Here is a 23,912-nt window from a genome sequence, read left to right as displayed (position 1 = left end):
GCATATTTTTTTCTTTCCTCCAATCCTTTATGGTCTTGTTTGAAAGGACTGCTTTGTTTATAGTCACAATATAGAAAACAATGTAAGGTTTTCTATAGAATATTTAAAGCACCAGGATCACTCTTGGTTAGAGTTTTTCTGCTCTGTAGCAATTTCTGCAACATTTGCAGGCAAATAACTTCTGTATTAGTGATCCCATTAAAGTCAATAAAACTTTTTATAACCATGAGCGAGTTTGAGTCTTCAAATTTCAAGATGAAAAAAAAAAGTTTTTCACTTAAAGAATGCAGTATAAACACCAGGGAGTAATAGTGGAGAGACCTTATTTCTTTTTGCCTGCACTAGGTTTGTTTGTTTATTGCTTAGAGCAATAAAAGAAATAGACATTTACCATCACAGCTTCTCAGAGACAGAACTGCCGTGTCCATAGGCCAGGTGTTAAAAATTCAAGGAAATATATTAATTCTTGCCAACAGTTTTCCAAGTGTGCCTGTGGCATGTTCTGTAGGCATAGATTCAGTGTCAAAATTTTCATTGGCATAACTGCTGAGTAAAAATTCTGGCCTTGGGTCAACCAAAATGCTTTTAGGATTTGTTTGGAAATTGTCTGAAATTTTCAACCTAAAGGACCAAGAAGTTAAATTGTTTTAGTTTAATATTTTTTCAATTAGATGTTTCCACACTTCATTGTGACGTGTAAGTCATGGTTTGTTTGTAAGCTTGAGCTTTTTTTAAAAAAACTAATTTTTTTAGTTTTATTAAACTGTAGAAATGGACATAACTTTTTCTGTCCATTTGAAGCATTTCAGGCACCTCAAGACATTATTTTTTCTTCAGTTTTCATTTAGTCTGCAAAATTTGCTGTTTCTGGTACACCTGAAAAAAATTTTCCAGCTTGAGGAGTGAAATGTAGTTTTCTCCTGCTTTCTTCTCATAGCTCCTACAAGTCTAAGGAGGATGTGGGAGAATCAGGTATTGTAATTTACTGTTCCTTGCTCGAGCTGGCTGTGATCTCACTGTGATTTCAGTGGGGAGCTGCAGGGCAGGGGCTCAGCACTGCTGGGGTCCTGCCTGTGACTCTGGTAGGAGCTGGGGCTGTGACAGAACAGGAGCCACCTCCTCCTTGGAGGAAACAGATTGCTCTCCAGTTCCCTTGGCTGAGAAGTCAGGCAGCTTTGAATCTCAATTTGAGAGCCTCTCCTCCTGACTTGGTAGTCCTTTAGGCTTCTCACATCACAGGAAACATTCACATTATTTGCTTCTGTACATTTGTATCTCTTTTCCCTTATAGATTTACTTTTTTTAAAACTCATTTGTGGTGTGTATTTGCTAAAGAATATGGAAACAAGCTTATCAAGGAAGAGGCTGGGATGCTGAGGGCTATGACTTCAAGTAAGAATATCATGATTAATTATCTTAACAATAAAAAGGCGAGAGAACAAAAATGTTAATTTTTTTTCCTGTCAAAATTAGCTGTTACTTAAAATGAAAATGTTACTGCCAAAAATTTGTTCTAATGATAAAATTGTAAGTTTCCCAGTTGAAATGTATTTTGCTTTTATTTATCAGTATTAAAAACACAGGGGCTGCTACAGATAAAGAATGAAATTATGTCTTTTCCCTCCTTTCTCTGCTTTGTTAAGAAAAAAAGTTTAGCAAACATTCAAGACCTGGATGAATTCTAAAGGGCTAAATTCTAAGCAGGGAAAAAGGTGAGCTGGGAGGAGTGCAACACTTAATTAAAGGGGACATTATCCATTATTTGTAGTTCATCTTTGTAGTGGCTCAAAATCATATTCTGGAGATCTTCACTTCTCTATTTTATCATGTTCTTCAGTATTCCAATTATAAACTTTGTATGCCTCAAAATCTTGTGTATTTCTTGGCTAATTTACAAAGGTGTTTGAGGTGTTGTGTTTCACTAAACCAATGCAAGCTTTGGAGAAGCTGTCCAGAAATGGTTTTATATTCCTATTTTCTGAGAAATTTAGATTGAAAACTAGCTATTTCTGTCATTAATTGCTATTAAAACTGTGAGACTGGAAGAGATGATCAGCTTTATATTCAATTCTAGCTTTAGAACTTTTTGTTAAAAAATTTTCCTGGGCTGAAATGATATTTCACATTTTTCTATCACTATTGAACAACATATAACTACAGCAGAAATTGCTTTATCACTATCAGCTCTGTTAAAGCGGTGGCACCATAAGATATTTCATTGTTGGGTTTTTTTGTTCAGTGTTATTTGATTTTTTTTTTATTTTTACCATGGACTGTTATTAAGGTAATGGATATAATGAGACATTTCTTTATGCCTACTGAACACATCTAGTGAGAACTATTTCACCTATCCCTTGGGATTCTCCCTTCCTAATCCCAAGTATCAATTATCTGCATATTTGCTGCCTGAGAGCAGTGTCTGAAATTAGCAATTCCTGTGCTTAAATTTCAGTTGAAGTTGTAATACATGTTTTTAAAAGATGAGCAAAATTAACCGTCAATTTCATAGTTCTTCTTGGCAAGGCTGTTGGAAGCAAAATTCACAATACTTTTGGGAGACAGTTCAGACTGAAACTGGGCTGTGCCTTACAAAGCACAGCTATCCTTGTGTCCATTGCAATCTGCTTTGCTCCAGGCTGGAATAAGGAGGCCCTGGGAGTGTCCTGCTGGGGCTGGGCTGGGCTGGGCTGTGCTGGGCAGCGCAGTGCTGCTGCAGGGCAGTGTGAGCCCCGCAGCTCAGGGGAGCCATGGAAACCCTCCAGAGAGTGATGAGACTGCTCCATGTGGCATTTCCAACCATGGAAGGAGCAAACTGGTCGAGTGGAAGGTCCCTGCCCATGGCAGAGCATTGGAATTAGAGGATCTTTAAGGTCCCTTCTAACTCAAGCCATTCTATTCTCCTGTGTTTCCAAGCTCTGGAGGATGATAGCGATGCTGGATTGTTTGTATCATGCTGGTGCTCACTGTCTGTGAGAAGGGCTGAAGTGATGCAGCTCCAGGCACTGTGCAGAGACAGCCCTTTCTGTGTGCTGCTTGTGAGCAAAGAGGGGAAAGGAGAAAGCAGGACTAGGAGGAGAAAAATATTTGTATAAGCTGCAGTATTTACATAATGAACATTCTAAATATTTACTTAATATACATTCTAAGTGCTTTAAATCATTGCAGTCAGAGGGGTACTGGGACCAGAGGCTGCACTGATACTGGAACAATCAAGTACACAACATTTGGCTGCAGTTGTCAAAATTCATTGCAAATGATCTCATTATGGTTTTCCATTTTGCAGTTAGCCAAGGTCTTATAAAGTTTCATCCGAAGCAACAGTACTGTTTGACTGCAGAATGCATTGAAGCTGGTAAGCAGTAATTTTATTCTCTCAATTATATCATGATTATAGTATGTTAATGAGATATTTATACAGTTTAATTTTTCCCATTATGCATTTTACTCAGCTTCATTAATGAGGGAGAAAGAATAACAGCCCCAAACTTTTTAAAAAGTCACTGTTCAAGTTGCTTCAGTTTTGTTTATTTTGTACAATTAAAATTAATGTTTTAGTTTGGTCTAATACTGGTCTAACTAGGTTGACTCAAAGTTCCTCATAGGTCGACTTTTTTTTTTTAAATAGGAAAAAATATGTTGAATGTCTAAACCTTCAGATATATTTTATTGCTTCCTTTCCAGTTATCAGAAAACTAGCAAGTGAATTGTTAAGCACAGAGATGTTTTTGTACCAGATCTGGCACACACTTTATATGATTTTAAATTAAAAGAGGATAGATTCAGACTTGGTATATGGAAGAAGATTTTTATCATGAGAGTGGTGGATGCTCCATTTTGGAGGTATTCAAGGTCATGTTAGATAGGACTCTGAGCAACCTGGTCAATTTGATGATGTCCCTACTTATTGCAGAAGGTTGGACTAGGTGATCTTTAAGGGTTCCTCCCAACCCAAACTATTCTATGATTTTGTGATTAGGAACCAAAAAGCTACCGAGTCTTGGGCTTGTCAGACTGATCTCTCTCTTACCATCTCTCTTTCACTGACAATAGTAACTGGTAAAGGAAGCAGACACAAAATACAATTATATTTTCCAATGTATGGTAGATCAGAATTTGATTTGTTTTCTTGTGCAGTATTCAGCTAGAGGTAAACACTGCTTAGTTACTGAAATGCTAATCACAATCTACTACATTAATATGTATCACTGTTAAATTCCTCAGGCAATTAATTCTACCGTGGTAACAATGGAGAGCCTGTCTTCAGGTGTCTTGCTCCAGCAGCTCATGTTCATGTAGTGCTAAGTTCAGTCATTGTTGCTGTATGGCACTCAAGGAGATTCATTGCAGATATTTTGTCTTTTTTGTTTGTTTGTTTCTCATTAATAATCTCTTCTGGACTGTAGCCTTCTGTAATTCTCTATTTACAAAAAAGTGTTCCACAAAATCTATGTGTGTCTTTTTAACAGCTGCTGGCATCCTGAGCAAGATAAATCAATCTGTAGATCCGTGTGAGAACTTCTATCGATTTGCATGTGATGGCTGGATATATAATAACCCTATTCCTGAAGATATGTCCAATTATGGTGTTTATCCCTGGCTGCGACACAATGTGGACCTCAAACTAAAGGGTAAATAGATAATTTCTAAAAGTATTTGGTTGGCTTCTCACTGTAGCTTGTTAATTGGCTGGGTTTGAGATGATCAAAAATCTCCACAGTTCTCATCACTGGATAACATCCAACAACCTGACTTGATGTTCTCTTTTAAGTATATTTTTCTCTTTTTTTTAAAAATTGAAAATCACATTGAGAGATGCTGAATTTAACATAAAGTGAATTTGGGATGAAGAATAGAACTTCTGTGAATTTTGGTAGTTCTACCAGTTAAGAATGAAGGGATGAAATTATACTGATCATACCAAAATGAAAAGATGAGGGGATTAAGCTCTTTCCCCTCTACAGCAGATGGTTAAACCAGAGTGAAGGAGGTCAGCACACACATGTAAGAATGTTCCCAAATCAATCATCAGTCCAGGGCAGCAAGCTGTCTCTGACAGTGGCCAACAGCAGCAAAATATAATAAGGCCAAACCAGAGTGATATTTTCCAGTACACTCAATTAGCCCTCAGCAGAGGCAATTCTCAGGCTTCCGGAGATGGAGGTTGTTTGGCTATTGGGTTTCCTTCCCACTGCCGTTCAGGCTGCCACTGAAGTACCTGAGCTATCATCAGTGAAACAGAAAAGTTGCTTAAGAATGTGTTTCTGGAGGGAAAAATAGCCCCAGGGTGGAAATGTGTAGGAAGAAAGGTATTTTAGTCTGCATGTGACTTGTCTTTGGGCTATATTCTGCAGTGTGGCTACCTCGCCAGGAAGCCCTGCAGACCAGCTGGGGAGAAAGGGTGATGATTATTGTTAGGTAGGAAAAACTTGCCAGATTCTTACAGTCATGGCTAGAGGTGAGTCATTCAAAAAAAGGGAGACATGAAAGATTTAATACTGTTGGTGGTTGTTGAGCTTTCCCCACCTTCAGTACATAATTGACATATTAATTGATGTAAGAGCCTGGCTTGAGCTCACGACAGAACAGAAGTCAGCTTTAGGATTTAATGCTTAAATACAGCACTTATTTTTCTTTGGTTTTTGTGTAGGCACCAAAGCCCTTCTCCAATTGCTTTCTTCAGTCTTATTGTATTCCATTTTCACATCATTAAGTATTTTAAAAGCTGCATTTGGGCTCAGAATATGAGTTTTCATTTTCAGCATAGTATATGATCTCAAGACTTCTACATAAAGTCTGCTGAATATGTCACATGGAAAGGAAAAAAATACTGCCAGAGCCTGTTTTAAGTTAAGTTATGCTCTGCATTCTAATTGTTCTGCTGCTAGAATTGGGCTGTATTAGATAACTGCACATCCTGCATGAACCATAGCCACAAAGAGGCCAGTCTTAATTGAATATAGAGTAGCAAGCTGTCACTGTCATCCTTAATTTCCTCTTTTTACGGGTCCTAATCAAGGACATCATGCTAAGCCAGATTTTTATTTGGTTTTCTTTCTCCAGTCCCTTTAGAAGTTGCCAATACATAGCTAGAAAAAATGCAAGACTGAGAAAGAAACATCCAAGTGGGAAGTATTTCCTTAATGGAGAGACCATATCAGATAAAGGGAGTTTATACAAAATTATTTAATAGAAAGCCCTTGGCACAGACAGGGACAAAGATGTGAAATGCTGGTTGGTGTACAGGAATGTTTTTAATATAACATTTGCCATCTCCTCCTTAACTTTTTACTTCATGAACTTTACAAAATATATTCTTTATAAATAAAATAAAAGGAAAATGGAAAGTGTTGGTAGCTGAAATAACAAGCATAACTTCAGCCTCTAGGTATATTTGTGTTTTCTCTTGAGTTATTTCAATCTATTAGCTCAACACTGACTTATTAATTTGTATATGACCACAACCTTGCAAGCAGAAGTTTTAGCAAGAGGAAGAACTCCTGTCTAGAAAAACAGTTATAGGGCTGAATAGACCTTGGAAGCAAATTTTATCTCCCCTTTCTCAAGAACACTTAGTGGAACTTTGTACCACATGGTAAATATCCCATGTTTGACATTCAGTAGATTAAAAAAGCCTCAGTCTTTAAAGACCTGGTTATTATGCAAGTTCTATGCTCTGAAATACTTACCATATAAAGGAAAACTATTAATCTTAACATGATAACGTGGCTTGGCCAGAAAGACACATTTTTCATGTTTGATTTTCTTTAATGGTATGATATAGATGGAAACATTTATTCGGGCTATATATTAAAAAAATATGCTACTTAAAATAAACTATCTGGACATCTAATCTGTTTTCTGGTCCCCAAATATTCCTGAGCCTGCTCCTGCTCCGGAGAAAGGGATTTTGAGCAAAGACCTGTTACACAGGTTGTGCAAGTGTATCTTCAGTATTCTGGAAGCTTAATTTTTTTTGTTCAGGAGCAATTGCTACAGAAGATGATCTTCCAGTAGATAATGGGTATTAAGTGTAAGAGTTAATTTGGTTTTACCAAAAAAAAAGTAGTTGTAGCTGCGTAATGTAATGTACTGAGCCCTGCATTAGGTGTTAGTGGGCTTGAGAACAAGCTTCGAGAACAAAGCATTTTTTTCAATTTCCTTTGGGTTTGGTGTTTTGGTTTGTTTGCAGTTTATTTGTTTGGTCAGTTTGGCTTTTTGTTTGTTTAGTTTGTTTCTTAGTTTCTTTTTGTGTGTGCGTGTTTTGTTTGTGTTTTGTTTCATTTTCTTTTTTTGTGGTTTTTTTTTGTGTGTGTGTTTTGGGGGGTTTTGGAGCTTTTTTGAGGCTCGCAAGAGCAAACAACTTTGCAGGTGTCAGCTTCAAAAAAGGGGAGAACATTTTCTGTATTGGTGACTGTTTTAGGTGCCTTAATAGGGAATTCCAAAGAGAAGAAATGGTAGTAGGTCAATGGAAAATAGCTAAGATCTACTGGGTGGTAGATTTTTTTGTCTGCATATCTCTGGTTGATTAAAGGATCAGGATTAGAAACATTAATTTTGGGGTTCTTCTAGATCTGCAAAATGTGATAGTTAAAAATACTTTTTTTTTTAAGATTTGTGTTTATAATGGGGTAGGAATATATATATAATCCTCCCATATGTTTCTCTAGCTGCCTTAAGATGCATTCAAGCTAAAATCATATCATCATTTCCCCTTTAGTTTCTTTTCCATACGTTGTTTGAGGGTCACTTGGGTTTATATTTCTGCGCTCAGAGGAATCCACAAACCACATGTGTAACTCGCTTTGATCTTTTGGCTATACAAAAGAAATAAAGTTCTAGCCTGGAGAAAGCAGTGGTAGATCTTTTCTTGTATGTGAAATCTTTCAGCAGGATTTCAGGCATCACGGAGGAATGTAAAGAAGGTAATTGTAGAGAGCCAAAAATATCTCAAAAGCAGAGGCTTGTGGTTTGGGTTATGACCCAAATCTAGGTTAAGGGACATGTAATATTTAGGTTAAAATTTCTTATAGAACTGTTCCTTATAGAACTTTCCTGGAGAGGACTGAGGTACAACTACTTCCCCTTAACCATTCCTGGCTGGACCAGATTGTCCCTGACCTGAGGCCAGCCATTCCTCTTCAGCTACACCACAGACATGTTAAAAAGTACCTCACGTTGGTTAAGAGCAAACGCTCCTCGTGCCCCAATAGGCCTCTGATGAGGAACTCCTTGGAGTCTTTCAAAATGGAATCATTTGGCTGTGGCCTGTGTTGTATGAACAGAAGCAATCTCAAACTGCAACAGCTTCTCCCTTATCTGAGGTCAAGATTGCAGTAACTCTATGAGTTACTAAATGTTTTTCCACTTACCATAATATTTCCTGCAAAGCTATCTGTGCTCTTGATGAATTTTTCCATTTTGTTTTGATGACTTCCGTTTAAGTTTTAGGAGTACTTCTGCCTTGCCACTGATAAGTGGCTTTTTGTGAACAGTTCAGAGCTGGAAGTCCGAGACACGTAATTCAGTGCTTATTACCTGTGGTGAATGTTGGTCGTGAACACAGAAACTTCCTTTCTCTGAAGTATGAAGTACAGTTGTATACTGCTGCCTTATTTTTTTCTTTCTCTGAGTGACCATGCAGGAAGCAATAACTTAAAATAAGAACAACAAAGCAAAACTCCACAAACATTCCTAAATCTCAGCACTGAAAAGGAGCTGATTTAAATTATGTGGATCATTTGTGAACATGTCTTCCAGACCTTTTAAATTTAATTTATGACTGTGGAAACCAGTTTACAAATTAAGTCATCATACTGTTCCTGGTCCAGTGAGACACCTACTTCAAGCTGATTTACTGTGCTAAGCTTTGTAGTATGGCTGTTTTCTGAATGTCAGTCAGTTTAAAATAAGGAATTTCCAATGTGGTAAACAGAAAGAAATGGAGGCCCTTTAGAAGGATATGGTGTGTGGGTTTCTGAGGAACATGAGACAGACAGCAAACAAAATATCATGGCAGCGTAGGCAACTTTTCCCAAGATAATCTGCAATGATTTCCTTTGGGAAATAAATTCTTTATAAGTAAAACCAGTAAGTAAAAATATCTCTTTGGAAATTTATGCTGTCTGACTATAAGATACCCTTTCAGACTGACCCCAGGAGTTGGTGTTGACCAGTTGTTGTTGCTGTTGAGTGGTCACTGTCCTGCACAGAGGATCCTGTGCCATACAACTCTTTTAGGGCTGAGTTTTTTTTGCTATCATTCAACTGGTGCTCAGCTGAGACCACTGGGATAATTTGGATGTGTCCCATGAAATCTGAATGCAGCTGCTGACACTCATCCCCAGGTTTCCATATTAGCTGACCTTTTGTGATTTGTTTCCTTCAAAGTTATTTGAGTTTTTTGAGAGCTATCCCAAGTATGAGGCAGAATACCAGCAGAAATTAAAATAAAAGAGGATATTTATGGTTTTGCCTCCAATATATTGCTCTTGAATAACAAGAAAGCAGAAAAAAGCAATAGAACTTTATGCTTTGCTTGGTTTTTTTTGCAATAAAAGGGTCTCTTTTCCATGGTACAGACACTGCGGTGATCCAGATCTTTCCTGTGGCTTATTTAAGGCTTATAAGTGTCTCATTTGTCTGAATGTAAATAAAAACATAGGTGGCACAAGTCAGGTAAATCTCTCCAGGCAAGATGTTAGTAGCTTTTTGGTAGAATGGAATACCTAAATCAAAAGTGGAGAAGCCAGGACTTTTTCCAGGCTTTGTGGCTGCTCAGAATGAAAACTGTGTTTATAATGGGTGATTTTGGAAAACCATGAGTACAGAGAAGAGACAATTTTGGTTCCTAAATGAGGTTTAAAGGCAGCACAGTAACTGAGCCACAGGATTCCCACAGCATCTCCCTGCTTTGGAGACTAGAATGGCATCCTCCTCTGAGCCTTCAGCCAGAACCACAGTGGGGCATCCTGCTCACTCCTGTTCCACATCTGGCATGTATTTCCCCTAAATTTGCCTGGGGTTTGTATGATATATATATAATTTATACTTGCAGATACTGAATTTCAAAAATTTTAATGGCTGTGTATGAGTGGGTAATTTTACAGATTGAGGACTGATACCTTGGAAGGCAGAGCAATCCATGACATCTGAATCCCTTTTTTGACAAAAAAATTTTCCACAAGAACATGTTGAAAGTATTATTGCAATGAAGTAAATGTAATGCTGCCATTCAGTATGGAGCTCCAGCTATATTGTAACAATTGGGAAATGTACAATCTTCTAGTGTAAATGTGGTTTAAAATCTTTTACATAAACTTATAATGACATAGTGTGTTATCCCCTAAAGTGAAATACTAGGAGGCCAGAGGGGCAGGGCAGGGAAGAGGGTAATTCTAATCAAAATAATAAAATTTATTATTGAAATTAAATTTATGAACAGAAGCTCTCACCTCCTTATAAACTGATTTTTGGTTTGGTCACAGTTTGTGTACAGTTATGTTGACTTTTGGAGGAACTCACATAATGGGCTTATCTTTTGATATACAAACTCAGAGAATTTACAAAATGCTGAAACTGTAAACAAACAACTTTTCCGTTTCGGAAATGTGCTGTGTATTAGGGCACTGAACAGCACTAGGAAGCATTTATGTAAGCACAGCTGTGTGAATGCTATTTCCATGAGAACTTCCATATTGCTAAAATGGATATTCAAGGAAAGAATTGAGGCATTTCTTTTCAAGGGGAGAGAGGGAACCCTAAAATGTCAGTATATTAGTTGGGTTTATTTGTCTAAATACTTTAATGGAATTGGTATTTGGGAATATTTGTTTGTTTTACTTGGTTTATGTTCCTTGGGAACTAGAACCTACATGAATTCATTAATTACTAGATTTTCATTAATTCCTGTGGAAATACATATTCATATTAATTACATCCATGAGTGCAAAATTAATTCATGATTTAAATGTTCCATTGGAATATCAGAAGAATTAATAATGAGGGGCTGTTAATTTCAAGAGTCACTGCTCCATCCATGGTGAGACGAATGCTACCATCAAGAAATTGGCTGATGGACATCAATTGTATCAAATACAAAAGATAGTTTCCTGAATTGATAACTGGTGTCTTGATTAAATACCCTTAAAAAAACCCAACCAAGCGAAAAAACCCCCACCAAAACAACACCCCAAAACCAAACAACCTCGCCCAACCCCCCTCCCAAAAACCAAAACAATGAAAACAGAAGTAAACAAACTGAATTCCACCCCCCCCCTCACCAACCAGCCAGCAACCCATCCGATCCCCTCAGCTCACAAAATAAAACAAGGGAGGAGGGAGACACAGTTTGTCAAAACAAGGCAGGCCTAAGGACCATTCTGAGGAATGAATTCCTGGAGCTGCAGAATACACTGGTAGTTTCATTAAAGAAAAATACCCAAACAAGCTAGTTACTGCTTTGAAAATATGGAAAATTTTATATTTAATGTCTAAGGCATATCTGAGACTATGTAAGCCAAAACAAGGCCTTCCAAAAATGGCCCCATCCATTGACATCCTGGGTGGTACTTCCTTCCAAAGAAGTGGGAATATACAATACAGCAGGTGTAGGGCAATGGAAAAATAGTCCAGTGCTCTGCATTGTTTCATATTCCTGTGTGAACAAGGGGTTTGCCATTATGAAATTTGCTTTGAGTGATTATTTCAAGAATTTATGTACTCCAGTAAAATGATTCTGGTGATCTGATTATTAGCAATGGGGAACTGAGTGAAAAAAGGTAAGAAAGTAGTAGAAGGCTTGTTAATATGGGAATGCAAAAGACATGAAAGTGGAAGTAAAGTATGCTTTGTAAAAATTTAAAAACTGCATTATAAGCACCAGAAAAGTGTATCGATTTGCTATTTTAATTTACTTTAGACACTCAACGTAAAAAGCTTTAATTAGGCAAGGATAGTTTTAAGCATATGGAGAAAGATTTTTACAGGCTTTTGATGCTAGTTTGTTCTCCCATATACATATTTAGCAAACAGTAGAGAAATCTATAATTCATTAGAAACTCAAAATAGGTATTTATAAAATGCAATTAAATATATTTTGTACTGCATCAGGCTTGGATTGCTTCCATTCCTGTGCTCTGAAACTGAGAATTGTTTACAGCCACCAATGCACAAAGAAAGGGAAGAAGAGCCTTAATGTCAGTAACAATTTAGCAATTATTTATTTATGGTGGTGAGAAAATTTTTCATTTATTTTTTGTTTGTTTATTTGTGAGGGAGTAAAAATTTTATCTTTAGTCTGTGTAGTTTCATATTTTGGACTTCTGGAAACAATTTTTTATTTGAAAACCAATAATTTGCAGTTCACTTCTAATAAAGTGTCTGATGGGGAAGATGACTCTAGACTGCGCATGTCAGACTGTGTATAAGATAGCTGAACTAGCAAGAAACACTGCAGAGCAATTAGCAGAACTAATAGTTCACAAAAAAGAAATAAATTTAGATTAGCTCATATTTTAGGGAAACCTCAGAAACCAAATATTGCTATCAATTGCTACTAGAGGAAAGAAGTGATTTTGTACACATAAACTGCCTATCAGGAGATGTTCTCAGCAGAACTTGTGTTTTAAAGGCATAAAGAAATTTAATGAGTCCTTGAAATGATGTATTTGAGTGCCATATGAGAACTGTAAGCAGGCATCTGCACATCCACTGAGATTTATCTCTGTGGTATTTTCCAGGCAGGCAAGATCTTGCTTTGCTCTTCTTCCAAGGCTTCAAATTTAAAACAATTCTGAAATGGAAGCTGGGCAGGTGCATTCACGTGGGAGTTTGACCTGTGCTATTAACCTGCTAAATGAGATAAAGTTGTACTGAAACATTAAATGTTGTGTCCTGCAGCAGATGTCCATGTCTTTTTCAAAAGAGTGCTGTGAAGGAACAGATTTAACTCTAAGAATAATCTTAGCTTGATGATACTTGTCTTGTTCCCAAGAAATATGTTCAGCTTGAAATATCAATCAAGTCTGTCACTTCCTTTTAGAACATACACACACATATACACACATATATAAATATATGTATGTATGTATATATACAATATTCTTCACTCTCCCCTTTAGACCCCATTCCAGCTATGAGTCCCTTTTCCAAACTAATGAGAATAAATTTTGTAACCTGGAATGTTGCAGTCTAATTGAATTCTTATTTTCATGTGTCAAGACAGGAATGTTACCATTGGTCAAATGATGTCAGAAGTCTTGTGTATAATTTTATATGCTGTGGCCAGAGTTTTTATTTTAGGGTAGAACATTGTGTCCTTCATAGGCACAATGAAACTTAGCACTGCCAGCTCTCCTTCACTTTGGACTCTGAAAGGGAGGAATTGGAAACCAGATACTCTAAATGAATGTCAGCTGGTCCCAAACCATTCTGAAATGATCACTCTTGGAATGTGTAAGCTCATGTTGCTTCAGACTGTACATTTGTCTGGCTGTGATGTCTGTAACAGCAGTGTGGTTTTAAAGATTTTTGTGTGCCCTTTGGCATCCTGGCCAAATCTTTGCTCTGTGAACCATACTGACCTTGACTTCTGAAATCCAGTGTGCTGAGAGTTCAAAGAGAGGGCGATGCTTTCGTGCTGCTGTTGGAGTGCTAAACAACCCCAGGGGCACAAGTGCAGTTGGGTTTTAGAGGTTACTTTTCAGGAACTCTTTTGCCATACCTCTTAAGCATGAAGAAAATATGGGAATTAAGTGTTAGATATTCTTAAGGAGGACTAGATTAATCATAATTATCTTATAGTTCAGGGACCTCAGGGAATGACATTCTACACCTGTGTTGTGTATTTGGTTTGATTGCTAAACGCCAACCAAAGTTTGAGAAGATTTTTCTCTACATTTAAGAGGTAATCCTTCACAAAATATCCTTAAAAGAACCTGCTGCTGGCATCAGAGGATCATCTGCAATTTTCCGAATGGTAACTTAGGTTTTGTTTTTTCACAGAGGTAGCACATCATAGTGCTAACTTAGGGAGGAAACCAAGGCTGTCACTGATAGCTGGAGATGGGAACAGCTCTTTTAATTATTCTTCTCATCAGTTAAGAAACTCACTTCTTGCAGCTGTAAAGCATAGTGAGGGGAGGGTGACTAGCAGAGTCTTTATTGGTCAAGTATTGAAAGAGAAATTCTCTGTCATTGGGTATTTGCAAATGAACCTGCTGAATGTGTAAGGCCTTGGACTGCTTTCTGAGTCTGATCCCAAAAAAAAGATCATTAAAAGCTGCTTTCAATTTAGTACTAACCATCACCTGGGCAATGCCAAGCAACTCCCACTGTCTCTGAAGTTAAAGGGGCTGAGGGGCATTCACTGTCTCCAAAGGATCAAGCTCTTTGAGTGTGTGGATCAAGTTCTGCAAGCTTTATGCTCATAAAGGAGCACTATTCTAATCACTAGGACTCTGACATGAGTTAGATAAGGAGCAATCTGTGGCTCACTTTCTTTATCTGCAACAATGGATAATGGCTGTGTCTCCTTGGTCTGTTATGTCTAAGAGTGCTTTGATATCTGTATCCTAAATGTATAGAGTGCAATTGCAGGAGTAACCACTAAATTATTTCCTATGACCTTTTTTGTGTCACAGACAATTACATTACCCCTGTGGTGCAGCTCAGTAGCTTGCACTGGGATAAAACATAATTGGCTTTGGGGCTAAGTTTATCTCCCAAAAAAGCATGAGGTCTTAAAATAGTAAGGGACAGAGAAGCCACAATCTCCTCTGGTTGCTGGTTCCAGTGGTTAATCACTGTCACTGCTGAATTTGTCATCATTGTTCAAGAGCTGGCTTTCTTTGTGCCTTTTCTCAATACACTAAAGACCTCTCTGGCACCAAGTGTTTTCTAAAGGTGTCTTGATGTTGTGATCCCATCACCCTTTCACATCTCTTGTGAGAAAAATGATGTTCCTTCATTGCATGTATTTTTTGTCCCTCCCTTCTATTTCTCAAACCAGACCCTCCAAAGAAAAAACCCAATTGTTTTGATATTTTTCTGCACTCTGTCCAACTGTCCAAGATTGTTTTTACAATTCAGACAGCTGAAGGGCAGGCTGTGTTCCAGTCTGTCTCACCAGCCTGTGTACACACCAAGATCATCTCCCCACTTTGATACTTCTCTGGTTTTGCAGTCCAAGACTCCTGTCTGTTCTAGCATTGCCCTGGGAGTTCATGCTGAATTATTTGTCTGCTTCTAGCTTTTCACTCCTTCAGGGTTGCAACTTTCCAGGAAATGAGATGTCCCTTGGGGTTCTTGTAGAATTCTTGTTTTGTTTACAGTCCAAGCATATTCACTGGGGGATGTTTGCACATGGACTTGTTTTTCTTCAAGATACAAAGCATGATAATATATTTCAGGTCATTGTCAGATATCACTGTGCAAACACTTGAGCTTGCATTTTCCACAAAGAGTAAATGTTTGTAAAAGGAAAAGAAGACAAACTAATAGAAAAAATGCTACTGTCTTTACTAACACAATAACTTCTCTACATCTATGTTTGTAAAGTGCAGAGAAAACTTTCATTTTTCTCACTAGAATAGGAAATAAGCCTCATGAATAACACAGTACTTCTCAGGATTTCAACACAGCTACATATATATAGAAAACTGTCTGATAGGGTACAATATATATACAATCTGATCAGGACACTGATAAATTTAATCAATATTTCTAATCTGAATAAATGGCATGTGTGTTTCTTTTCTCTGCAAATCTGGTTTTACAATGCTTTTTCAAGCAGTCCAAGTCAGAAGCAGGAAAGGTATGGGATTTCTTGGCACCAGAAATAAAATATGGTGGTTGAAAGCCAAGGAAAGCTGTGCAAGACAGTGGGCTGGAAAATCAACAAGGGCTGGAAATGGAAAGTAAGATTAAAGGTAACACTTAACCACAGGACTATCCTTAGCAGCTTTAGAATAGTATGCAGTTAAATAAACACACTTGCAAAGCTAACTTTGTAATGTGCCTTGCTCTCACTTTTAACAACAGATGATTGCTATTTACTCGAGGGTAGTGAACCACAGGAAGCTGGCCTTTTTTTAGCCCTCTTGCCCTGAAAAAGAACTGTGTGAGGGCAACTCAATATGAACTCTCTTCCTTCCCTTCCCAGCTCCCCACCCCCAAGCTGTGCCTTTTTCCTTGGCTGTATATCTGAGCATCTCCAGTTCAGACAAGTGAAGATCACTCCCAGCTATGGAGTGTTTTTTTTCTGGTGATCCTGAGTCTTTGTGTTTTATATGAGAGTCAGGGAGTGCAATGATGCCAACCTGCCTGACCTGGCGTGACAGAAGTTCAAGAACCTTGACTGCAATGGGAACTTCTGCACCCTCAGCTACTTGGTACAAGAAAATGAATGATGAAGCCATTTCCAACCTCAGGAAGTTTAGGATATTGTGTACACCTTCAGCCAGTTTCTGACTGTGCAAGTGGTAGCTGCTTAATGAGATATATTACTATAGCACTGTGGAGTGGAATTGCTAATAGGTGATAACACTTGCCATAACTAAGTTTTATGTGAAGGGAAACATAAATCTTGCATTTAGACATCCTGTGCATATGGAAACATTAACAATGAGGTGCTGAGGTCAGTGATAGAGACCCAAATATTTTTTTATCCCTAAGAGAATGACTTTGGAAATAATTTAAAAGTGAAGAAAGTGAAAGATATAACTGAAAAAGAGCTGTTTTGCTAAAAAAGCCTTTCAACCATATACTTGATTTTTGGTTAAGGAAATGGGATCCAAACTGCATATTCAGCTGGCTTAAAGCTATGCTGGTTCACTTTGTTTGTCCTGGTGATTTTTGGTTATGATATCCTGCTTTGCTGGCAGGCTAGTGGTATAACTAGGTAGCAGCAATAAATTGTTAAATCTTGGTTGATGTTAATAAAAATTCTGTGCTTTTTCAGATGCCTGGAAATCAGCTTGGAATGTGGTTTCTTTTTAACTTCTGCAGCCAGATTTCTATTCTATGCCTAGTGCTGTATCATTCAATTGAGAGCTGAAAAATGAGCTATTATTTTAAGGGTGTATTTTCAATTTTGTTGGAGTGATGTGCATTTCCTAATCTGATCAAAATTATTTATATTTAACAATTATTCTTTAGAGATAAAACCTCAGTGTCCTAAGATGGAAGATTGTTTTAAAGAATTAGAACTTTTAGTCTGAAATAAGAAAACAGCAAGCAAGCAAGACAGCTTCAAGAACAAGCTTAGTGTCCTTCTCAGTGCTAAGTGAGCCATTCTAGTCAAAATGTTGGTATCCCTGATCTCCCTAATTAGATCAGAGTTTAAGGAAACTGCTTAAGGAAAGCCTATCAGACTGAAGGTCTCAATGGATTTGTACAAATGCACACAATTCCTTAGTGAGGTGTGACAGCTGGACCTTGGAAAGACAAAGTAAAAAACTAAACAGGAAATCTGCGGTATCTTATGAGGTGCAACATTAACTGATCTTTGGTGGTCTTCCTATTCCTATCCCTTGAAAGACAACATAGGTTTTGCTTACATTTTGCCATCAAAACAGAAAATATTTGAAGCTATTACGGTTTTTCAAAGTGGAAAGACAATTCTTCTCTCAGACAACTATAGTTCAGGTGAATGTTTTCAGAGGGGCTGAATTCGCTCTCTGTGTGTCACTGGCTGGGATTTCCCTTACTGTAGATGAGAGCCTGAAATCCATGTCATGTGTCAGGAGGTGAAGCACTGCTCAGAGAGTGTGGGATGGTCCTGGGGCAGGTTTGTTCAGCTTGCAGAGTCCTGGGAGAGCAGACATTGAGCTGCAGCCCTCCCAAAGGCTGCCCTGTAGAGAGCAGCGTGCATCGACCCATGTGGACAGATACACTCTGTATGGAGTGGGTTTGTCAGGGCCTGCAGCTGTGGCCAGGCTACTCACAGGACCCAATACTGCTAATTTAAAGAGAGCTTGATGGGCCTACATTGATTTCAATCACAGTAGTGACTTTCTTTCCATGGACAAACAACCTCTAGACTGATTGATTACATATATCTTCGATCAGTATGCTGTGCTTCCTGCCTTCCCTTGCTATTCTTGCTTTTTCTTGCTATTCATCTTTAAGAATTTAAATACTGAGGGACATGTAAAAACCATATGTATTTGTGAGCTAAATAAGAAGCAAATTCCTAAATCTTGTATTTGGATTTTATATTAGCTAATGTAGAAATCATGTGGATGTGAGTAGTGATCCAGGTTTGAGCTTCTAAATCTTTCTGAAAACTTGAGGTTAAGGCTGGGAAACTTCCATAGCCTAAAGACCATCCATGGATCACATCCCCTATTTCAGTGTCCACAGGATTCAATCATCTTATTAAGTCTTTCATGTTTGATCACTGGATTTTTTGTTATCAGAACTGAGAATTGTCTTCATAAAGGAATTCTGATCAAGTTGGCAGCATCTACCCCACCTCGCTCTCTGCAGTAGTGAGGTGGGGGTAGATGTCACATTAATGACATAGTTTGATGGGAAAACACCAGGTCTGATTTTAACACCATTAACATCATCTCTAGAATTGACTTTATTGGCTCTTATCATCTGTTTCTCTCTTGAGCTTTAGCCGTTGGATTTTATTAGCCTCAAAATTTCATGGTTGTGCAAAGACACAAATTATTGCAATGGCTTTAATGGGAGGGTAGGTTTTCATCCTTAGTTTTATAGAGGATTAATTTATAATTTCTTTTAAAATGCCATTTAAAAAATGTGAACAGGTCTGATTATGCTGCTAAGAATTGTGCACACTGAACTTATATATTGATGATTTGCATTATATCGTATTTAATAAACTGGGAAATGATTGAGGATTCTCCAGAAGTATTCTTATGGAAAAATCTTATAACTAAAAGGCAATAAGCTCATTAAATCTCTTAAGGTCTAAGCAAAAGAATTGGGAAATGGGGTTTTTTGTTTGTTTGTTTAAGGAGAAAAGGGATTGGAGGGAGTGTCATTTGGTCATCACTATGCTATTCCTTGAGTAATAAACAGTTTGAGGTCTGCATTATGGTCCCCTGAGTGCTCACATGAGCTCAGGTGGGGAATAGCTGAGAGTTGTAGCATGGCTAGTTCATCAGAGTGATATGGAAATTTTGGGAAATAAGTGCTTTGAAATCCTACCTCAAGCAGTGAGCTCCTAATACTGAGAGAAGCTGTGCAAACCCAGGCTGTTGTCAGCTGTAGAACTGAGCAGTTACACCACCTTTGCCTCCCAGGAGAGGAGGCATTGCAGGGTGGACTCTGGCAGCTGCTGGACAGAGCAGGGCTGGAGAGCGAGCAGCTGCCACTGTTTGCAGGAGGGTGCTGCTTTTGGATGACAGTACCACCATCTCTTCAGTACTCTGCATGTCCCCAGCCAGTCCTGGCAGAGGAATAACATTGCATTGACCCCGATCCAGCTCTGTGTGGGAGCTCTTTGGTCTTGCCATGCTGGTGTTACGGAGTCTCAGTGGTTCACAGCATTCACAGGCCTCTGGGACTCTTGTGTTGCACTTTGTTCCCCCTTTTGTGTGGGCCATGCTTCTCAGCACAGTTGCACTGTGCTGCCTCTCCTCATTTGAGACACAGAGCCCTGTGTGGTACTTTGGTGCACAGAAGGGAGTCTTGAATTTTTCAAGGCTTTTTAGCTCTGGCTGAGCACACAACAGGAGGGACTTAATACCAGCAAAGCCACTCCTTCCAGTGGTCCCAGTAACAATAAGGCAAGGTTGTGCAGGACCTGCTTGGGTCCTGAAAAACCAGATGAGGTCCAGCAGAGTTTGCCAGCCCTGCTCCTGTGCTGTGCTCCAGAGTCACCTGCTCCTCTTGGCCGTGGAAGTGCTTATGCTGTGCAATACCTGAGCTGACAGATCTCTCTGAAGCTCAGCTGCCTCTACATTTAGCCACAGTACTTCGCAGTTGCAGCTGCATCGTGGCTGATTTACAGCGTGCTCCAGGGATCCTGTAACCTCCGTTAGGTCCTGATTTCATAATGTACCAGCACCAGAAGCTGAGCCACTTGAAAAAATTCCTGACTCCCTGCTCTGTGTGTTGCTTCCCACCCTCACCCCACGACTGCCTGTCACCTCAGTTTGCTGAGGGTAGCTGGTTGTGAGGATGAGTAACAAGCTGCATCTGTCATTTGGCTTTATATCAGTTCTCTTTAAAATAAAAAAATTAAAAATCCTTCTCAGTTGGGGATTGAAAATGTGCAATTATGTCTGTACTACTGCTTAAGAAAGTACACATGGAGCCTCATACTTAATTAAACAAATGCTATGATTATACCAAATGCTGAAACAGGCAAACAGTGTCTACATTTCCAAAGTATTGAAAAAAATTATATGTTTTTTTCAGCACTGCTAGAGAAACCCATCAGCAAAAGACGAGACAGTGAAGCTGTACAGAAGGCCAAGATCCTTTATGCATCCTGCATGAATGAGAGTAAGTGGGTTGATTTGAAGAGGCCATAGATGCATTCCCTACATTTATAAAGGCAGGCTTTTTATCTCTCTGCAGAGCTCTGTGAAGCTCTGTGCAGATGCATGGATTTTGCTGATACGGATTCAACTGAATGCAGAGGGTCTTTTACACATCTGAAGCTGGCTTTTGAGACCGAGATACACCCAGGCACAAGAAGTCAGTTTTAGAGAAACCTTTACTTGTCAGAACCGCGAAGAGATATTTATCTGTGTGAAAGGATGTTAAACTGTGCTTCAGGGTTGTAGAGTTAGTGCCTGGGGTTAGTAAATCAGAGGAACCCTCTGATGAAATTCTCATACTGATATTTTCAAGAACCTGTTGCTCATTATGTTCTACATTTCTCTGAATCTGTTTAATCAAAACACTTCCCCAGGGCTGGGTATAGACAGCTCTGGACTCTTTAGCTTTGGTATCTGCATGTCAAGCAAGTTAGCCACATTTGCAGAGTGCCTTTCCTCAGTTTGTAAATGCTGCTGTAAGGTAATGTACAGTAATTCAGCACACGTCACTATCTTAGGTAGATACAGAGGTGAAAGAAGGCTTGGAAGTCCCCTTTTTCCTTCTGACTTTTTCAGGATTCATTTTCTGCACATTTTTCTTCCAGCATGGCCCGTCTGAGTGCCAGCAAGTGAGACAGCCTGCTCTACAGCCTTGGTGGCCCAGATGCTGTCCAGCTAGTTTTGATTATGAGCAATAACCCCCCTCCCCAAAAACAGTAATCTTTCTATGCTAGTTCCTGCAAGGAGTGTTTTTGTTTTTTTAAAATTTACCTAATTCCAATATTTGCCTTTTTTGAAAGGCACTGACTTGCCTCTCTCGTTCTTGATACAGATAAACAGGGTTGGACTTCTAGGCTGCTGTGCTCACAGGGAGAGCAGAGGCTTTGAGTTTCAGCTATTGTGATTGCCTTGCCTGGAAGTCAATCGATGCCAATAAATCTTTGTCTTGTGTGGCTGCAGCTGGACTTGAATTGTCTGGAATGTAATTGTTGTCACACTTTGACATTTCAGATAAAATTGAAAAAGCCGATGTGAAACCACTGTTAAGTATACTGAAACATTCACCTTTCCGCTGGCCTGTGCTGGAATCCAATATTGGACCTGAAGGACTGTGGTCAGAAAGGAGGTTCAGCTTAGTCCAAGCCTTGGCAACTCTTCGTGGCCAATACAGCAGCTCTGTCTTCATCCGTTTGTACGTGGCTGCTGATGACAAAATCTCCAATCGCTACATCCTGAAGGTACAGTACAGCATTTCTAACAGGGTACTTTGCATGGTCTTTTATGGTCTCTTTTTAAAAAATACATTTACATACCAAAGTTTACATTTGATTTTTGTTATTATCTACTGGCTTACACATGTATATAGGTGCCAGTTTATGGGAATGTAGAAGCCACTAGCAACCACATGCTATTGAAAATTATTTCTGTACAGGTTTTCTTCTTTCAAATGGAAAAAAAAAAAAAAAAATGTCCCAGTAGACCAATAGCCAGGGCCTATGTGCATGAGAATAGGAAGTCAATATCTAATTCTGTGTGCTGCTTATGACTCATCAGTTGCATGAAGAATGCTTTTTTTGTCTGTGAGGATGAAAAATGGGACATAAGTAGCAGATACTTTGAACTTGACCTGTTTTTCTTGAGATGGAAACACTTAATCTGGTGCTTTTACAGCACCTCACAGCACAGATTTATCTCTTGTGCTTTTAAACATGAAATAAGAGAATTCACCTTTTTCCTGAAATGCTATTGCTTTTAGACCAAAACATTACTAATTTGTTAACTGTGCATGGCATTACACAACATTTTAATAAGAAAAAGACTCAAAAATGTTGCTTCCCTTTAGTCTGACAAAACTCCAGATATAATTGTATAACTGTGGCAAGACTGAGTGCCTGGGCCAAATGCATTGTTGTTTAAGAACTTCAGATGAGTAGCCAGAGCAGACCCTCCCTCCATGGCTACAAGAAAATAATCCATGAAGGCAAGAGAGAAGGAAAAAATGAGAATGTTATGATGGCATTCATCACAGCAAAACAGGACCTATGATCCTTATTTTGCTAATGTCTTGTCTGTATGTAGGAATGTAGCCAAGAATATACTGTATTTAGGGACTGTGGCAGTACTGGAGTGGATGTCAGTTCTCCATATGTCTTTTGACTGAGGTATTTAACTGGCATAAAGTCGAAGAGTAACTTTTTCCCATCTCTAGGACATTTTCCTGGATAATCAACAGCAGATCATCAGTTTGCTGTATTAAAGATGTCATTCTGCTATGATGCTGTTGAGATCCTGTCAATTTTGAGCTGGAGACTCAAAAGAACTGAAGCAGTAGAATCAGGGAGATGTTTATTTGGGTATCTCCTGTCATAATATTTCAGTTCAAGTCACCTGTCAGCAAATGGCTGGGCATCCTCACTGCTGGTCTCTTGGAAATGATTTATAACCAGCAGTACCTTCATTCACTATGCTTAGGGGTGCCTAGGAATTAAATATCTAACTGAAGCTCCACATGCTGTGAATAACATATTATTCTGTAGGGTATTCTGATGTTAATTTGATTTGGACCTTGATATGCAGAATGCATCAGCTAGTGCTCTACTTTGTCCATGTTTTAACAAATTCCCTTGGGTGTAGATATACCACAGATTATTTCAATCTACTTGTGAAAATGGGTTTATTGCAAAATTCTCTTTGTTCAGCATTGCAAAATCATCAATGGATCCTGAAAGAAGTGGAAACTCCAAATAAAACTTTGTTCAGCATTCAGCATTATCTTTTTTTTTTTTTCCCCATGAGTGCTGAAGCAGTTGGTTAACATTTTTTGTTTATTTCTCATATTTTTGCTCTCTTGATTTAATGTGCTGTCAAATCTAATTCTTGACTCAAGGAATTTGAATGAGCATTTAATGTAACAGTCACATAATTGAAATTCCCCAAATGATCTGAAGTTAACTATTGCAAAGACACATGTACAAAAACATAAGAATATATTCTTTTTGCATCATTGTGCTGAGCAAAGAAAGTGACAATGTTTTTCAAAGAATGAGAGTTGCACTGAGCATTACAATTACTCCTTTTTGAAGATGATTTGTTTTATTCGTTTATGGTATATTTTAAAGGTTGTGACTATCAGCTAATAGAGGAAAATGTTACATTTATTTATTCACTTTAACTATTATTATTAACTATTATTATTAATTATTTATTAATTTTAACACTTAAGTTTTATTTATTTGTTACATGTAGAAAATGTGAAATATAGATCACTTAACCTAAAGTATTTAGATAAAAAGGACTTATATGAATTCTATGAATAAATGCAATCTATTGTCATTAGACTTATTTTTAAAAGCAATTGTAGCATCAAACCAAAAATGTTTAAAGCATAAAGCAGTT

At 38.2% G+C, this 23,912-nt stretch overlaps 1 protein-coding gene across 1 annotated transcript in view; it reads left to right on the top strand.

Moving 5' to 3' along the window:
• The window catches only part of PHEX (phosphate regulating endopeptidase homolog X-linked), a 103,824-nt gene that overhangs the window by 3,477 nt on the left and 76,435 nt on the right, over positions 1-23,912 (top strand). The window contains exons 2-5 of the mRNA XM_015621659.3: positions 3,284-3,352; positions 4,467-4,628; positions 20,392-20,478; positions 21,528-21,754. Of these exons, the coding sequence (XP_015477145.1) occupies positions 3,284-3,352; positions 4,467-4,628; positions 20,392-20,478; positions 21,528-21,754 (545 nt within the window). The remainder of the gene's footprint in view (positions 1-3,283; positions 3,353-4,466; positions 4,629-20,391; positions 20,479-21,527; positions 21,755-23,912) is intronic.

This window comes from Parus major, chromosome 1 (genome assembly GCF_001522545.3).
Source record: "Parus major isolate Abel chromosome 1, Parus_major1.1, whole genome shotgun sequence".
Taxonomy (NCBI): Eukaryota; Metazoa; Chordata; class Aves; order Passeriformes; family Paridae; genus Parus; species Parus major.
Note: the sequence above shows the minus strand (reverse complement) of the source record. Positions and strands in the feature narration are given on the sequence as shown.